Source organism: Littorina saxatilis, linkage group LG4 (genome assembly GCF_037325665.1).
Source record: "Littorina saxatilis isolate snail1 linkage group LG4, US_GU_Lsax_2.0, whole genome shotgun sequence".
Lineage (NCBI taxonomy): Eukaryota > Metazoa > Mollusca > Gastropoda > Littorinimorpha > Littorinidae > Littorina > Littorina saxatilis.
Window position 1 is genome coordinate 623335 of NC_090248.1, and position 16664 is coordinate 639998.

General features: G+C 43.4%; 1 protein-coding gene across 1 annotated transcript in view; it reads right to left on the reverse strand.

Annotated features, from left to right (window-relative positions):
• Nucleotides 1–5598, reverse strand: part of LOC138963734 (dynein axonemal heavy chain 12-like) — a 188441-nt gene extending 182843 nt beyond the window's left edge. The window contains exons 1-4 of the mRNA XM_070335583.1: nucleotides 5305–5598; nucleotides 4665–4785; nucleotides 2450–2639; nucleotides 927–1005 (exon numbers count right to left, since the gene is read on the reverse strand). Of these exons, the coding sequence (XP_070191684.1) occupies nucleotides 927–1005; nucleotides 2450–2639; nucleotides 4665–4785; nucleotides 5305–5528 (614 nt within the window). The 5' untranslated portion in view covers nucleotides 5529–5598. The remainder of the gene's footprint in view (nucleotides 1–926; nucleotides 1006–2449; nucleotides 2640–4664; nucleotides 4786–5304) is intronic.
• Nucleotides 5599–16664: the final 11066 nt, after the last annotated feature.

Genomic DNA, 16664 nt, shown 5'->3' on the forward strand with positions numbered 1-16664 from the left:
TTTGACTAAATATTTTAACATCGAGGGGGAATCGAAACGAGGGTCGTGGTGTATGTGTGTCTGTGCGTGTGTGTGTGTGTGTGTGTGTGTGTGTGTGTGTGTGTAGAGCGATTCAGACTAAACTACTGGACCGATCTTTATGAAATTTGACATGAGAGTTCCTGGGTATGAAATCCCCGAACGTTTTTTTCATTTTTTTGATAAATGTCTTTGATGACGTCATATCCGGCTTTTCGTGAAAGTTGAGGCGGCACTGTCACGCCCTCATTTTTCCACCAAATTGGTTGAAATTTTGGTCAAGTAATCTTCGACGAAGCCCGGACTTCGGTATTGCATTTCAGCTTGGTGGCTTAAAAATTAATTAATGACTTTGGTCATTAAAAATCTGAAAATTGTAAAAAAAAATAAAAATTTATAAAACGATCCAAATTTACGTTTATCTTATTCTCCATCATTTGCTGATTCCAAAAACATATAAATATGTTATATTTGGATTAAAAACAAGCTCTGAAAATTAAATATATAAAAATTATTATCAAAATTAAATTGTCGAAATCAATTTAAAAACACTTTCATCTTATTCCTTGTCGGTTCCTGATTCCAAAAACATATAGATATGATATGTTTGGATTAAAAACACGCTCAGAAAGTTAAAAACAAAAAGAGGTACAGAAACGCGTGCTATCCTTCTTAGCGCAACTACTACCCCGCTCTTCTTGTCAATTTCACTGCCTTTGCCATGAGCGGTGGACTGACGATGCTACGAGTATACGGTCTTGCTGAAAAATGGCATTGCGTTCAGTTTCATTCTGTGAGTTCGACAGCTACTTGACTAAATATTGTATTTTCGCCTTACGCGACTTGTTTTAACTTTCTGAGCGCCTTATCTCCAGCCAGCCAGACAGACAGACAGATGGATGACTCACAGCTGCTCAAAGGGGGGCGGCCCCGCCTCCTCCTCCTCCAGGTACATGTTGCCCTGTGGCACGATCAGCACGTGCTGCACTGAAATCACGTCATCACTACGTCACTCAACGTCATCACATCGTCATTCAATGAAATCACGTCATCACTACATCACTCGACGTCATCACATCGTCACTCAATGAAATCACGTCATCACTACGTCACTCAACGTCATCACATTGTCAATCAATGAAATCAGGTCACCACTATGTCACTCACCGTCATCACATCGTCACACACACACACACACACACACACTGAAATCACGTCATCACTACGTCACTCAACGTCATCACATCGTCACTCACACACAATGAAATCACGTCATCACTACGTCACTCGACGTCATCACATCGTCACTCAATGAAATCACGTCATCACTACGTCACTCAACGTCATTACAGCGTCACTCAATGAAATCACGTCATCACTACGTCAATCAACGTAATCACATCGTCAATCAATGAAATCACGTCATCACTACGTCCCTCAACGTCATCACATCGTCACTCACACACAATGGAATCACGTCATCACTACGTCACTCAACGGCATCACATCGTCACTCAATAAAATCAGGTCATCACTACGTCACACAACGTCATTACATCGTCACTCAATGAAATCACGTCATCACAACGTCACTTAACGTCATCACATCGTTACGCAATGAAATCACGTCATCACTACGGCACTTAACGTCATCACATCAGTATGCAATGAAATCACGTCATCACTACGGCACTTAACGTCATCACATCGTTATGCAATGAAATCACGTCATTGCTACGGCACTTAACGTCATCACATCAGTATGCAATGAAATCACGTCATCACTACGGCACTTAACGTCATCACATCGTTATGCAATGAAATCACGTCATCACTACGGCACTTAACGTCATCACATCAGTATGCAATGAAATCACGTCATCACTACGGCACTTAACGTCATCACATCGTTATGCAATGAAATCACGTCATCACTACGGCACTTAACGTCATCACATCGTTATGCAATGAAATCACGTCATCACTACGTCACTTAACGTCATCACATCGTCACTCAATGAAATCACGTCATCACTATGTCACGAAGAAGCACAATTACATCACATACATCTGGAGAATTAAAACAACACCACCACCACCACCACCAACAACAACAACAACAACAACAACAACAACAACAACAACAACAACAACAACAACAACAACAACAACAACAACAACAACAACAACAACAACAACAACAAATCTACGTTAAGCCTTCAATGAAAGCGCATTATGTCCAGCCAAACACCATGTGAGTCGGAACTTTGTGTCGATTGACGAACCTCCCACGCTAGTCGCTATACAGGCTCCCCAATATTGCCGGGTGAAGAAGACCTCAAAACATGTGAAATATCATCGTAACACTGAAAACGGTATCCAGACAGAGAGACACAGCTGGGTGAGAAGAGAGAAGGACGCCGTGACGTACCCATGTGTCGCTTCATACTATAGATGAAAAGCGCGCGGACCTCTTCAAAGAGCTGTTCCTGGCACTTCTTGAGGTCCGGGTTGTTCCGGAGGTGCGCGTGGACCATGGCCAGGATGTTGTCCTCGCACTCTCGCTGCAGCGGGGCGATTGGCGCGCTCTCAACACACTCCTTGCGCTTCCAGTACTCCACCTGTACAACACACAGGTAGAGCTTGATGTTACTGTTTAGCACACAGGTAGAGGTTGATGTTACCTGTATACTACACAGGTAGAGCTTGATGTTACCAGTACAGCAAACAGGTAGAGCTTGATGTTACCAGTACAGCACACAGGTAGTGGAAAAATTGATGTTACCTGTACAGCACACAGGTAGTGGTTGATGTTACCTGTACAACACACAGGTAGTGGTTGATGTTACCTGTATAGCACACAGGTAGAGCTTGATGTTACCAGTACAGCACACATGTAGTGGTTGATGTTGCCTGTACAACACACAGGTAGAGCTTGATGTTACCAGTACAGCACACAGGTAGTGGTTGATGTTACCTATACAGCACACCGGTAGAGGTTGATGTTACCTGTTTAATACACGGTAGGGGTTGATGTTACCTGTACAGCACACAGGCGGGGGTCGATGTAATCTGTACATATATTCAGGTTGTGATGTCAGCCTTGCGCTTCCAGATCTCTACCTGTATCATGTTACAGAGACTGTGTGTAACACCTAGTAGTGTGTGTATCATGTTACAGATACTGTGTGTAACACCTAATAGTGTGTGTATCATGTTACAGAGACTATGTGTAACACCTAGTGGTGTGTGTATCATGTTACATAGACTGTGTGTAACACCTAGTAGTGTGCATCATGTTACAGAGACTCTGTGTAACACATAGTAGTGTGTGTATCATGTTACATAGACTGTGTGTAACATCTAGTAATGTGTATATCATGTTACATAGACTGTGTGTAACGTCTAGTAGTGTGTGTATCATGTTACAGATACTGTGTGTAACACATAGTAGTGTGTGTATTGTGTTACAGAGACTCTATGTAACACATAGTAGTGTGTGGATCATGTTACATAGACTGTGTGTAACACCTAGTAGTGTGTATCATGTTACAGAGACTGTGTAACACCTAGTATTGTGTGTATCATGTTACAGAGACTGTGTGTAACACCTAGTAGTGTGTGTATCATGTTACAGATACTGTGTGTAACACCTAATAGTTCTTAACTACACTTTAACATGGAATGTATGTATGTATGTATGTATGTATGTATGTATGTATGTATGTATGTATGTATGTATGTATGTATGTATGTATGTATGTATGTATGTATGTATGTATGTATGTATGTATGTATGTAGGTATGTATGCATGTGTGTTGGTGTGTCGGTGTGTCAAGTGTGCAAGTAAAAAGGGTATTGTAGTTGTACATATATTACTTTAGATATTTTTTTGTTATCATGGGTTTTATGAATTTTCTTCTCTTATTCTTTTATAATTATTAATTAATGACCTATATGTGCTGATGACCAATTTAATTTCCTTTGTTGGATCAATAAAATGTTATGAGTTATGAGTTCTGAGTTATGAGTGTATCATGTTACAGACTGTGTGTAACACATAGTAGTGTGTGTATCATGTTACATAGACTATGTGTAACACCTAGTAGTGTGTGTATCATGTTACAGAGACGATGTGTAACACCCAGTAGTGTGTATAATGTTACATAGACTGTGTGTAACACCTAGTAGAGTGTTTATCATGTTACATAGACGGTGTGTAACACCTAGTAGTGTGTGTATCATGTTACAGAGACTGTGTGTAACACCTAGTAGTGTGTGTATCATGTTACATAGACTGTGTGTAACACATAGTAGTGTATGTATCATGTTACATAGACTGTGTGTAACGCCTAGTAGTGTGTGTATCATGTTACATAGACTGTGTGTAACGCCTAGTAGTGTGTGTATCATGTTACAGAGACTGTGTGTAACACCTAGTAGTGTGTGTATCATGTTACATAGACTGTGTGTAACACATAGTAGTGTGTGTATCATGTTACAGAGACTGTGTGTAAGACCTAGTAGTGTACGGGTACTCACAGCATCCTGTTTGGCATGGTGGCCTCGGGTATCACGGTACACAGACTGATTGGAACACCTGGTAGTTTTATATCATGTTACAGATACTGATAATGGTACTCACTGCCTCCTGCTTGGCCAGGGTGGACATGAGGACCTCGGGTAGCGGGGGCGGGAAGTTCCAGGCGGGGTGGGCGGCGTTGTACTGCTCTGTCGCCTTGATGGCCCGCACCGCGTCCTTCTGGCTGAAAACACGACACACGCTTTGATTTGCCTTGTGCAGTACGGTGCAAACTTTCCAGTCAGTGCTTCTCTCTATTGTCGACATCAAAGTCATTACCTCCGCTTCACTACGACAATCAACATCAACATCAACATCAACACCACCTATTCACTACGACCGTCAGCATTAAAACCACGACAACTAACATCAGCATCAACATAAACACCACCACTTAATTAACAACGACTGTCAGCATTAAAACCACGACATTAACATTAACATCAACATCAACACCAACATCAACATCACCAACAACATCAACATCACCAACAACAGCACAACAGCTGTCCCATCTAACAGTGTAGGCCCTATCTAGAGAAATCATGTTCATCATGATAATCATAAGTGAGTTTAGAAACAAACGTATTTGACAGAATTTCTGGTGTAGCCGTCTTGATTGTGGTGGTGGTAATCATCCCCATAACCCCTATAACGCATGGCACAGAAGAGCTGAGGAAAACACGACCAGGATGAAACTCACATGATGCTGCGCAGAAGATGTTGCGTCTTCTCTGCCTGTCTGTGTTTGTGCAGGGAGGACTTAGCGAATCGGTCAACGCCGTCCTTGGGCAGAGGGCGAGTCTTGATGGGGGGTAGGTGTGGCATCTTTCCTCCCGGCAGAAGGTCGCAAATGTTAACATTTTCCAAATTCTCCAGCGAGTCTCGGCTCGGCCTTGCTTTCAACTTGCCCGTCCTGGTTGCCATTGTTTTTGTGGGTTTTCGTCTCTTCAGCAGTCAGACACTGTGTCACGGAAAATCCATCTTGGATCTTGACAACTCGTGACGTGAACACCTGATGACGTTATTATGTATGTGCGTCATGAAAATGGGTCATCTAAAAGTCTCAGCTGCACACATCACATGTTCACGTCGACGAGAATATTCTGGGCTGACCGACACTATTGTGAATGTGTGTAGAACCACGGGACAGCAACGCCTTGTGCTATCAAAGTGAAAATCACAAAGCTTTACAGTTTACTCTCGCCAACCAAACAATCAATATTTGATTTAAAGTAAAACGCAAACACATCCACGCAGAAAACAGTATAACCTATCCACCGCAACCAAAATAACAGAGTTACAGCATAGCCTTTCACTCGCAATCAACTGTGAAAGTTATTAGCAAGCAATTGCTGCCAGTGAATGACAGAGCGGTTTGCAGTGCGTGAGCGTCTTCCTTGCCTTGCTATGTGATGCCAGGCTGTGCAGAAAGCTTGGTCCTAACGACGCACAACACAGACAACAAGTAGTATGCCCATCGAGAACAATCAGTTCACTTCCCCAACGACTAAATTATGAATGCCTCAACTGTAGATAGGGGGCTCTTAGAATAAGATAAGGACAAAGACACAGCGAGACAGAGAGATATATAGGCAGGGACGGAGAAAGATGAAAGATGATCAGAGTGGAAGACATGGCACCGTCAACTGCCCTTGCAGAGACACAGAAACACCAGGGCCCATATTCAGGAAGCCTCCGACAGGGGTTTTGTCGGTACGAGAAACAGAAAACTTCCGATAACCCCCCTATCGTGCAATTCATGAACCACCGATAGCGCCTATCGAAGGCACTGTCCTACAATAAAGTTAAAGGTGCCTATCCTTACTGATAAGCACTGTTGTTTGAAGATGGCGGTCAGATTTTGAACTCGACTCAATCGCGTGTCAGGCAAACGTTAAGCCACGATATCAGCTTACAAAAGCTCGACACTGTAATGCATTGAAGAAGACGCTAGCACGCTTTCGACACAAAGCCGGTATGATCGAGCATCGGTTGAAATCTTCAGGACCTCTTGTATGACAGGAGGCGGCATCCAACATGAGGCAGGGGTCCGGGGGGTGGGCAGACGGGGGTAAAGGGGCGGGGTGTGGGCTCCGGAAGACTCTCATCACAGGTACAGGCCTGCGTATGACCCATAGCTGGACGACATGGTATCCACACCGCACGCTGACGAACGCTGGCAGAGGTGATGAGAGTCTTCCCCTCTCGCGGTTCCTCAACACATCCCCCCACACTGCCGTCATTGAACGCGATTCGTCCATCTTCACTCGCATGCATCCTGCAAGCTTTTTACCATAGTACCAGTGCACGTAGATCAGTTGTGTTTGACCTGAATACTGAATGGCCTAGTTTGATCTGAATACTGAATGACCTAGTTTTACCTGAATACATAATGGCCTAGTTTTGCCTGAATACAGAATGGCCTAGTTTGACCTGAATACAGAAAGGCTTAGTTTGACCTGATTACAGAAAGGCCTAGTTTGACCTGATTACAGAAAGGCCTTGTTTGACCTGAATACTGAAAGGCTTGGTTTGACCTGATTACAGAAAGGCCTAGATTGACCTGATTACAGAAAGGCCTAGATTGACCTGATTACAGAAAGGCCTAGATTGACCTGATTACAGAAAGGCCTAGATTGACCTGAATACAGCAGTGACAGTGTGTCGGGCCAGGGCAGAGGGGCACGAACCGAAAGGGTGACTCCCAAACGGAAGAAAAAACACACGTCACACCACGGGTTCTTATTCGTTGACATCTCAGTTTGAACCAATCCAACACTGCGTCTGGCTCCCGTTTGGGTGGTCACTTTGTCGTGCCCCTCAGCCCACGTGTCGGCTGGACTCGTCACGCATGCAATCAGCGTACCCCGTCTCCGTGTTCTGCGTTGCGTGAGGGATATATCTTTACCGCTGATTGCACGCGCCTTTCGTTTCACTGCAACTTGTACTTATCTTTTGTATCTTCAATACTGCTTGGTATAGCAGTTCCTTAATGAACTGCGTTGACGATAGCTTCCGTCGTAGAAAGGGCAAGGGCATTTACTGCAGCTCGGAAAGTAAGACATGGGACTCGAATAGAACGATGCATAAACATGAAACCGATATCATTGTATTTGAGTGATCGATTTCTTTTCTCTATATTGCGCGAGGAACATATTTCAACTGCCATTCGCCAAAACATTTTTGTTTTTCCGTTTACAGTCTCGGAAAACAATATTGAGAAATACTGTTTCGCTTCTGGTAAGTGGAAGTACACTGTATGTCATTAAGTAGAAGTGCAATGCCTAGGCACTGCATACCACCAGCAAAGGACATATCGCCTCTCTCTCTCTCTCTCTCTCTCTCTCTCTCTCTCTCTCTCTCTCTCTCTCTCTCTCTCTCTCTCTCTCTCTCTCTCTCTCTCTCTCGGGGGGTCAAGGTCGACCACGAATGGCGCAGGAGGGAAAATTTTTCACAGTGCAGACAAGATAAATATTTTTCAAGTTCAAAGTGGCTATATCAAAGTTTGAGTCTCCAGAACTATACAAGTGAAAGTCTAAAGTGATTGTGTGCAGAAATCTACTGAAAATGATCGAGGTAGGACTTTGGAGGGCCAGTATTGGTCGTTTTCATTTGGCTTGTGTGGCAAAACATTTCTTGAACCGGCTTCGTGCTCAGCCCGTGTATGGTGACAGTTCTGAAATCAGTGTCAGCGACGTGTGCATTACTTGGGGATGCCTTGTTTTTCTTGCGAACATCGTGTGCTGCTTCAAAGATGTTGCGGAAAGTGCTTTTAGTACGCCATTCCCACCCCTGGGAACTGTGACTTATAATTCGTCAACAGTGACTGGCCATTTGTCAGTGCCAAGTGATGACCTTGTACACCTGTCACCGATGGCGGTGACCTTTCCGCACGCGCAGCACGCGCCATCTTTGTGCCTGGCAGTGATTGCCTTCGCGATACGACGCTTGAGATTGAGCAATGACCTAGAGGAAAACCCTGGGCCTGCTGTCAGTGGCAGTAGCGAAAGTAGTGGTGGTGGTGCGGAGTCAACTGCAGTGGCAGATAGCATCAAACACTTAGAGCAGTCGTTGCAGCAGAAGCTGGATGTCGTTCTGGCAACCATGCAAACACAGGCGGACTTTCTCAAACGACAAGAAGACATGCTTAGAAAACAAGAGACATTGATGAAGAAATTTGGGGATGAGCAAGAGACAATGAAAAAGTCCCTCAAGAAGAACGAACAGTCGATCTCCAACCTCTCCTCACAACAAGACGATCTGTATCGTGTGGTGACTAGCCTCGAGGCAGAGGTTGACAGGCTGGAGGGGTTTTCCCGTCGCAACAACGTCAAGTTTTTCGGAATACCAGAAGAAGTTGGCGACACCGATGCTGACTGTGTTGTTGCAGTGAAAAACGTTCTTGACACCTACATTCCTCAGAAGCAGTGGGAGCCTGACGTCATCGAGCGAGCGCATCGCCTCGGCAAACCCAACCCCAAGAATCCCAACCCCCGCCCTATCATTGCCAAGTTCCAACGTTGGGGCGATGCGATGCGTCTCATGAAAGACCGTGAGGCACGAAGCGACATGGAGCACGACAACCTGAGAGCGGCCCAAGATCTCACCAGACGGCAGACCCAGAAGCTGAAACAGCTGAGGGAGGAGGGGAAGACGGCCTACTACACAAACGGCAAGCTACGCTTCCATGACAACCCCAGAAACAACGATGATCGCCGTGCTGACAACCGCCGGCCGGGTGGCCCCGGTTTGTTGACAAACACCGACTCGGAGACGCCCCCTGATCACGAGCAACGTCAACCAATCAGCGAAGTAGAAATAGAGCGTGACGTCAGTGACACTCAGGGTCACAGCCGTGACACTGAAGAAAATTCCGGTCGGAATTCCGGGCAGAGTGACGCCAGAGATAAGCGTGTGACCCGCTCAGCCAATCGGCAGGGCCACAAAGACATGACATTGGGTGGCGATAGTGGAGGTGGTGGGTACTCGGCCTACATTCGCAACGTGCGTGGAACTCCCACCCGTGCAGGAAACAGCGAATAGGGGCGTGGCCAAGGCTATGACAATGCAAACAAACAAGACACACAAGCACATGACAAAAACACACCTGATGTAAATAATGTTGCAACAGCAAATAAGGACAAATTGAATACTTCTTTTTCATTTCTTTGTTGGAATATAAATGGGTTGATTGCCAAGCTAACTGACCCTGATTTTGTTGATTACATAACTTCTTTTGATGTTTGCTTTTTGTCTGAAACCTTTACTTTGCCAAGCTTTGACTTCAGTACCTATTTTAGTGATTTCATTGTTCTTCATTCACCAGGTGTGAAACTGACCAAGATGGGCCATGTTTCTGGTGGAACTGTTATGTTGATTCGTAAATGTCTGTCGGATTTTGTTGAGACTATTGATACCAAGAGTGAAAATGTTTTGTGCGTAAAACTTTCAAAAGAATTGTTTGGTTGTGAGAAAGACATGATGTTTATTGGTCTGTATAATCATCCAGTAGGCAGTGTGTACTATGATAAAAAAGATTATGATTGTACTCTAGAAATGCTAGAACAGTTTATTTTGTCTTTAATGGAAGCTGGCAGGGATGTGTACTATTTACTTGGAGGTGATTTGAACGCCCGAATAGGGGATTGGTGTCTTGAATGTGTTGATGAAGAAGATGATGATGAGGATGGTAATGTTTTTGAAAGAAAATCACAAGATGTCTTGACAAATAACTTTGGTAAAATACTGATTCAGTTTTGCTGCATGTTTCACCTTGTACCTCTGCATGGATTAGTACAACCAGGTTTCGATGATAAATTCACTTTTGTGTCTGAAAGAGGAAATAGTACTATTGATCACTTTTTGTCTTCAGTTGATTTTGTTGAATATGTAAATATGTTTTCTGTTGTCAACCGCATTGAGTCTCATCATATGCCTGTTCGGTTAGATGTGTGTGCTGCCCTAAAAATGGACGCTGATGTAGACAGTGAGAATAAGACTAGTTCAGAGAAACTGACTTGGGATTCCTCCAAAGCTAGTGTATTTTTAGATTTTCTTTCTTCACGTGAAGGTCAAACTGCCATCGATGACGCTGCTGCATGTATTGATGATAACTCTGACGCTGCCTTGACAATGTTTGTAAACACGCTTTTAGAAGCGGGTCGGTGCATGCGACGCACGGTGTTTTTTGGAGGCCGTCAGCGTCGTACGAGCCGATGGTTTGACACAGAGTGTAGGGAGGGAAAACGTGAAGTTAATAGATTACTTAGTCGGTACTCTCGCACTAGAAAGGTTGAGCATAAACTACAGTATTTGCAAAAAAAGATCTGAATATCAAAATATGATAAAAGAGAAAAAGAAAGCATATAGAAAATCAGTACAAGATTCTTTACTAGAAAACAGAAAAAATCCTTCCATGTTCTGGTCAACGGTAAAACGGTCTCGCCCAAGGGAGAGAAACCGTGCTACTATAAATATCGATGTTTGGAAAGACCACTTTGAAAACATTTTGGGACAGCACACAGCTTCAACGCCTGAACAAAACGAAAATGTAATAAATGAAGAAAGTGAGGAAGATGTACATATTTATGAATTGGATGAACAAATTTCGTTAGCTGAGGTAAAACAAGCCATTCGAAAATTAAAAGCAGGGAAAGCTTCTGGTATTGATGAAATACCAGCAGAATTTCTAAAAGCAGCTGAGGATATTGTTGCCCCTTTTCTCACTAAGTTCTTTAACCGTGTTTATGACACTGGTGTGTTTCCTAAACAATGGAGTCAGTCCGTGATAGTTCCTTTACTGAAAAAGGGTGATGTAAATAATCCTGGAAATTATAGGGGCATTTCCCTCCTGAGTACTATTAGTAAAGTTTTTACTTCCATCCTAAATAAGCGTCTGTATAAATGGGCAGAGAGTGAACACAAGATATGTGAAGAACAAGCTGGTTTTCGAAAAAACTATTCAACTATTGATCATCTTTTTACACTTGTGACTATGATTAAGAAATGTCTGTATGGACAAAGGAGAAGTAAACTGTACGTTGCTTTTATTGATTATTTGAAAGCTTTCGATTCTGTAGACAGGGATAGTTTGTGGGTCGTTCTTCAAAAAATAAAAACTTCGACGAAAATGCTCCGTATGCTACAAGGGATTTATGATTCTGTCCAGTCATGTGTAAGATGGGGCCCTGAAGTGTCTGACTTTTTTGATTGCCCTGCCGGGGTGAAACAAGGCTGCATGTTGTCTCCCCTGATTTTTTCCCTGTTAATTACTGAAGTAGCCGATATAGTAACCTCAAATGGAAGGCATGGTGTTCAGTTTTTGCCTGGATTACAAGAAATTTTTTTGCTTCTTTTTGCTGACGATATTTGTTTGATTTCTACAACACCTGCTGGACTACAAAACCAATTGAACAATCTTGAACAAGCCTCCTCTGCCCTTGGCCTCAGTGTAAATTTAAAGAAAACAAAAGTAATGGTTTTTCGGAAAGGCGGTCATCTATCTAAGACAGAAAAATGGTTTTATCAAGGTAAACCTATGGATGTTGTAAACAGTTATAAATATTTGGGTGTCACATTGACAACAAAATTATCATTTGACATTGCTTTAGAAGAATTTGCAGGCAGAGCCAAGGGAAAAGTGGTAGAAATCATGAAAACAATGTGGAGCTTAGGTAGCATGGATGTTAGTGTATTTTTTAAATTGTTTGATGCGCTAGTAAAACCTATGCTTCTGTACGCCTCTGAAATATGGGGTATCACACGCTTTCGTTCTGTTGAATCTCCGCATTTGTTTGCTTGTAAAAGATTTTTGAATGTTTTACCAAGAACTCCAAACGCGATGGCATATGGAGAACTCGGTCGTTTCCCTTTATTCATTGACAGTACTGTCAGTGTTATCAGGTACTGGCTAAAGCTGCAGAACATGTTTTTGGTTAGATTACCTAGACAAGCGTACGAGATGGATAAAAAAAAGATTTTCAAGGTTACCCGGAAATGAGGTTGATTTGCAAAATTGGGCTTGCTCGGTAAAGCGTTGTTTGGATATGTGTGGGTTTTCCTTTGTATGGCTGAATGGTGGTGTTGTTCATGAAAAAGCTTTTTTGCGTGCGTTCAGACAGCGTTTGATTGACTGCTATAAGCAGGAATGGTTTGGTAAGATAATGGAAAGTGATAGATTTTCAACGTATAGTTCGTTCAAGTCTTTATTGCAGCCGGAAAAATACCTAACAGATATCACACTTACTAAATTTAGAAACATTTTTGTCAAACTACGCCTAGGTATTATTGACCTGAATGGAAACAAACGCTATAGTGCTGTACCAAACACGTGCCCGTTTTGTCCTGCTGTGGAAAACGAAATACATTTTCTGCTACATTGCCCAAAATACCAGGATCTACGTGTAAAATATATTTTGAAATATTTCACTGACAATGTACATGTACCACCCTTGATTTTTCTGCTACAAAATGAGAGTATATACATTAATAGAGCTGTAGCCATGTATTGTTATTATGCCATGAAAACACGTGATGAAGAAATTTCAAACAGGCAATTGTTGCTATGACTGATACTTTGAGACAAAATTTGTAAATTTTCGTGCCACGATATATATTTTTGTTTTGTTTCTGTACAACCATGAAATTTTGTTGTTGATTTTTATTCCTATTTTTTCCTGTGTCTTTTGTAAACCCCCATGCGTACATGCCGGTGGCCTCGCATTAAATTTCCTGCGTTCCTGCGTTCCTGCGTTCTCTCTCTCTCTCTCTCTTTCTCTCTCTCTCTTTCTCTCCCATTCACACACACACACACACACACACACACACACACACACACACACACACACACACACACACACACACACACACACACTTAATTGTAGTGAATGACTTTTGTAAAATCTTGCACCAAAAGAGCTCAGAAAAGAATCGGGGGGCAGTTGTCTGGGGGGCAATTGTCCTCCCATTGCGGGGGGCAGTTTTCCGGGGGGCAATTGCCCGGGGGGCAATTAGCCTGCTAACGTAATCAGATCACGCAAGTAGGCCTAACATCTGTGTGAGCTGTAGACTGTTGAATAAGGTTAAGCTGTGAATTACTATGTTTAATCGGGTCAAATTGTTAACTTGTGTGTTTTGTTAGGTCATGTTGTACCTTGGTTTTGTGCAATTTCTTAGGTCAACAAGTATTTTCAAGTTGAGACCAAGCTTTGAATCTACTATATATATATAAGAATGGATGTAAGTGTGTGTGTGTGTGTGTGTGTGTGTGTGTGTGTGTGTGTGTGTGTGTGTGTGTGTGTGTGTGTGTCTGTGGTCGCTATACCTCAGAGATGGCAAGAGGTAGGACAAAGATAGTGTGCATACACACTGCCTATGAGCTGCAGATGTGCACCTGGGTTTTAGTGTCTTGATTCATTGTTTCCTTCCTCAGATTATGGACATCCCCTTTATTGAATACAGCCTATATAGTGCAAGGCCAGTTCAGTGCCTGGTGTTTTCTTTCTCAGATTATGGACATCCCCTTCTATTGAATACAGCCTATATAGTGCAAGGCCAGTTCAGTGCCTGGTGTTTTCTTTCTCAGATTATGGACCTCCCCTTCTATTGAATACAGCCTATATAGTGCAAGGCCAGTTCAGTGCCTGGTGTTTTCTTTCTCAGATTATGGACATCCCCTTCTATTGAATACAGCCTATATAGTGCAAGGCCAGTTCAGTGCCTGGTGTTTTCTTTCTCAGATTATGGACCTCCCCTTCTATTGAATACAGCCTATATAGTGCAAGGCCAGTTCAGTGCCTGGTGTTTTCTTTCTCAGATTATGGACATCCCCTTCTATTGAATACAGCCTATATAGTGCAAGGCCAGTTCAGTGCCTGGTGTTTTCTTTCTCAGATTATGGACATCCCCTTCTATTGAATACAGCCTATATAGTGCAAGGCCAGTTCAGTGCCTGGTGTTTTCTTTCTCAGATTATGGACATCCCCTTTATTGAATACAGCCTATATAGTGCAAGGCCAGTTCAGTGCCTGGTGTTTTCTTTCTCAGATTATGGACATCCCCTTTATTGAATACAGCCTATATAGTGCAAGGCCAGTTCAGTGCCTGGTGTTTTCTTTCTCAGATTATGGACATCCCCTTCTATTGAATACAGCCTATATAGTGCAAGGCCAGTTCAGTGCCTGGTGTTTTCTTTCTCAGATTATGGACATCCCCTTTATTGAATACAGCCTATATAGTGCAAGGCCAGTTCAGTGCCTGGTGTTTTCTTTCTCAGATTATGGACATCCCCTTTATTGAATACAGCCTATATAGTGCAAGGCCAGTTCAGTGCCTGGTGTTTTCTTTCTCAGATTATGGACATCCCCTTTATTGAATACAGCCTATATAGTGCAAGGCCAGTTCAGTGCCTGGTGTTTTCTTTCTCAGATTATGGACATCCCCTTTATTGAATACAGCCTATATAGTGCAAGGCCAGTTCAGTGCCTGGTGTTTTCTTTCTCAGATTATGGACATCCCCTTTATTGAATACAGCCTATATAGTGCAAGGCCAGTTCAGTGCCTGGTGTTTTCTTTCTCAGATTATGGACATCCCCTTTATTGAATACAGCCTATATAGTGCAAGGCCAGTTCAGTGCCTGGTGTTTTCTTTCTCAGATTATGGACATCCCCTTTATTGAATACAGCCTATATAGTGCAAGGCCAGTTCAGTGCCTAGCGTTCACCTGTAGCAAGCACATAATGCCAGTGATATTAGAGATTCTCTATTGCTCCTATGAGGAGAAGAAATGAAGAAAGAAACATTAACCGGGCACTTCAGGAAATTTCCAGAAGCGAAGGGAGGTAACTTTTGCTTGGTTGTACATTGAAAGGGGGTTACTCTTATCATGCAGGCATACCTGATTATTCTCAAAGAGTGTTTAGAGTCGAAGTTATACCTGCCGCTCAAATATCTAGAATGTTCACATGGAAGGGAGATAACTCATGTCAAAGCTATGTTTCAGCACAGAAAAAGTATGTTGATGGCGAGACGTGTACACTGTGTCCCAGCCCTTTATCCACAGTAATGAGCGCACACTTTTATCTATTCTTATCTTTTTTGGAATAATATTCTGGAAGTTTGTGAGAGAGGGGAGATCAGAAACATAAGACCAGTTCAATTCAGTGCCCAATGTCCACCATTCATAATGCCAGTGATATTAGAGAGTCTCTATTGCTCCTACGACAGGAAGAAATTCAGAAAGAAAAATTAACCAGACAGTTCCGGAAATCTCTAGAAGCAAAGGGAGGTAACTCTGACTTGGTTATACATTGAAGGGAGGTAACTCTGATTATGCAGGCCTGATGGGATGATCTATCAGAAACACCCGGGCGAAGCCGGGCCCTGAGAGCTAGTAACTTAAATAAATCTGTTTAATTATGTCAAACTGTGAACTGGTCTGTCAGTCAACTCCATGGTCACATGATGCTTTCCTGTTTGTTCCAGACTTTACGGCGCAGTTTCCAAATTCGCTAGTGATGTCACGGCCTGCCTGATAGTAAACACAAAGCAGCTGCCATGAAAACAACAAGCTAAAATAGCTGCAGCATGAGAGAGGGGTTGGGACGCCAGGGAGGATCACTCAATGACGCCTTGAGTAAAGTCCCCGAGAGCGGGCCCAGGCCGGTGAGAGTGGTTCCACAACCAACAGATGGAGCGGTCTTCACGCCCGTCACGTGGGCCCTAGACAGCCCCCTGTGACGTCAGCACGCGCCTTGTGACGAGACGTGGCTATGACAGACGCGAAACTAACGGCTCTAGCTCCGCTCGGTACCAGCCGCCATGTCTGTGCCGTCAGCTTGGAAGCGCGCGCTTGGTCTGGCTCGTGGCGCCGGGATTTGTGGGATACGTCTTCACTATGTATGTTAGGGTGCGGTAGAGAGAGAGAGAGACTGAGAGAGAGAGAGAGGGGGGGGGGGGGGCTGAGAGTGTGTGCAGGCTGTGATTGGAGCGCTGGCTTCACTCATTCAGTCCTAGCTGTTCCGCCATCACGTGACGCTCTGGGCCCATGATCCTTCACTCTC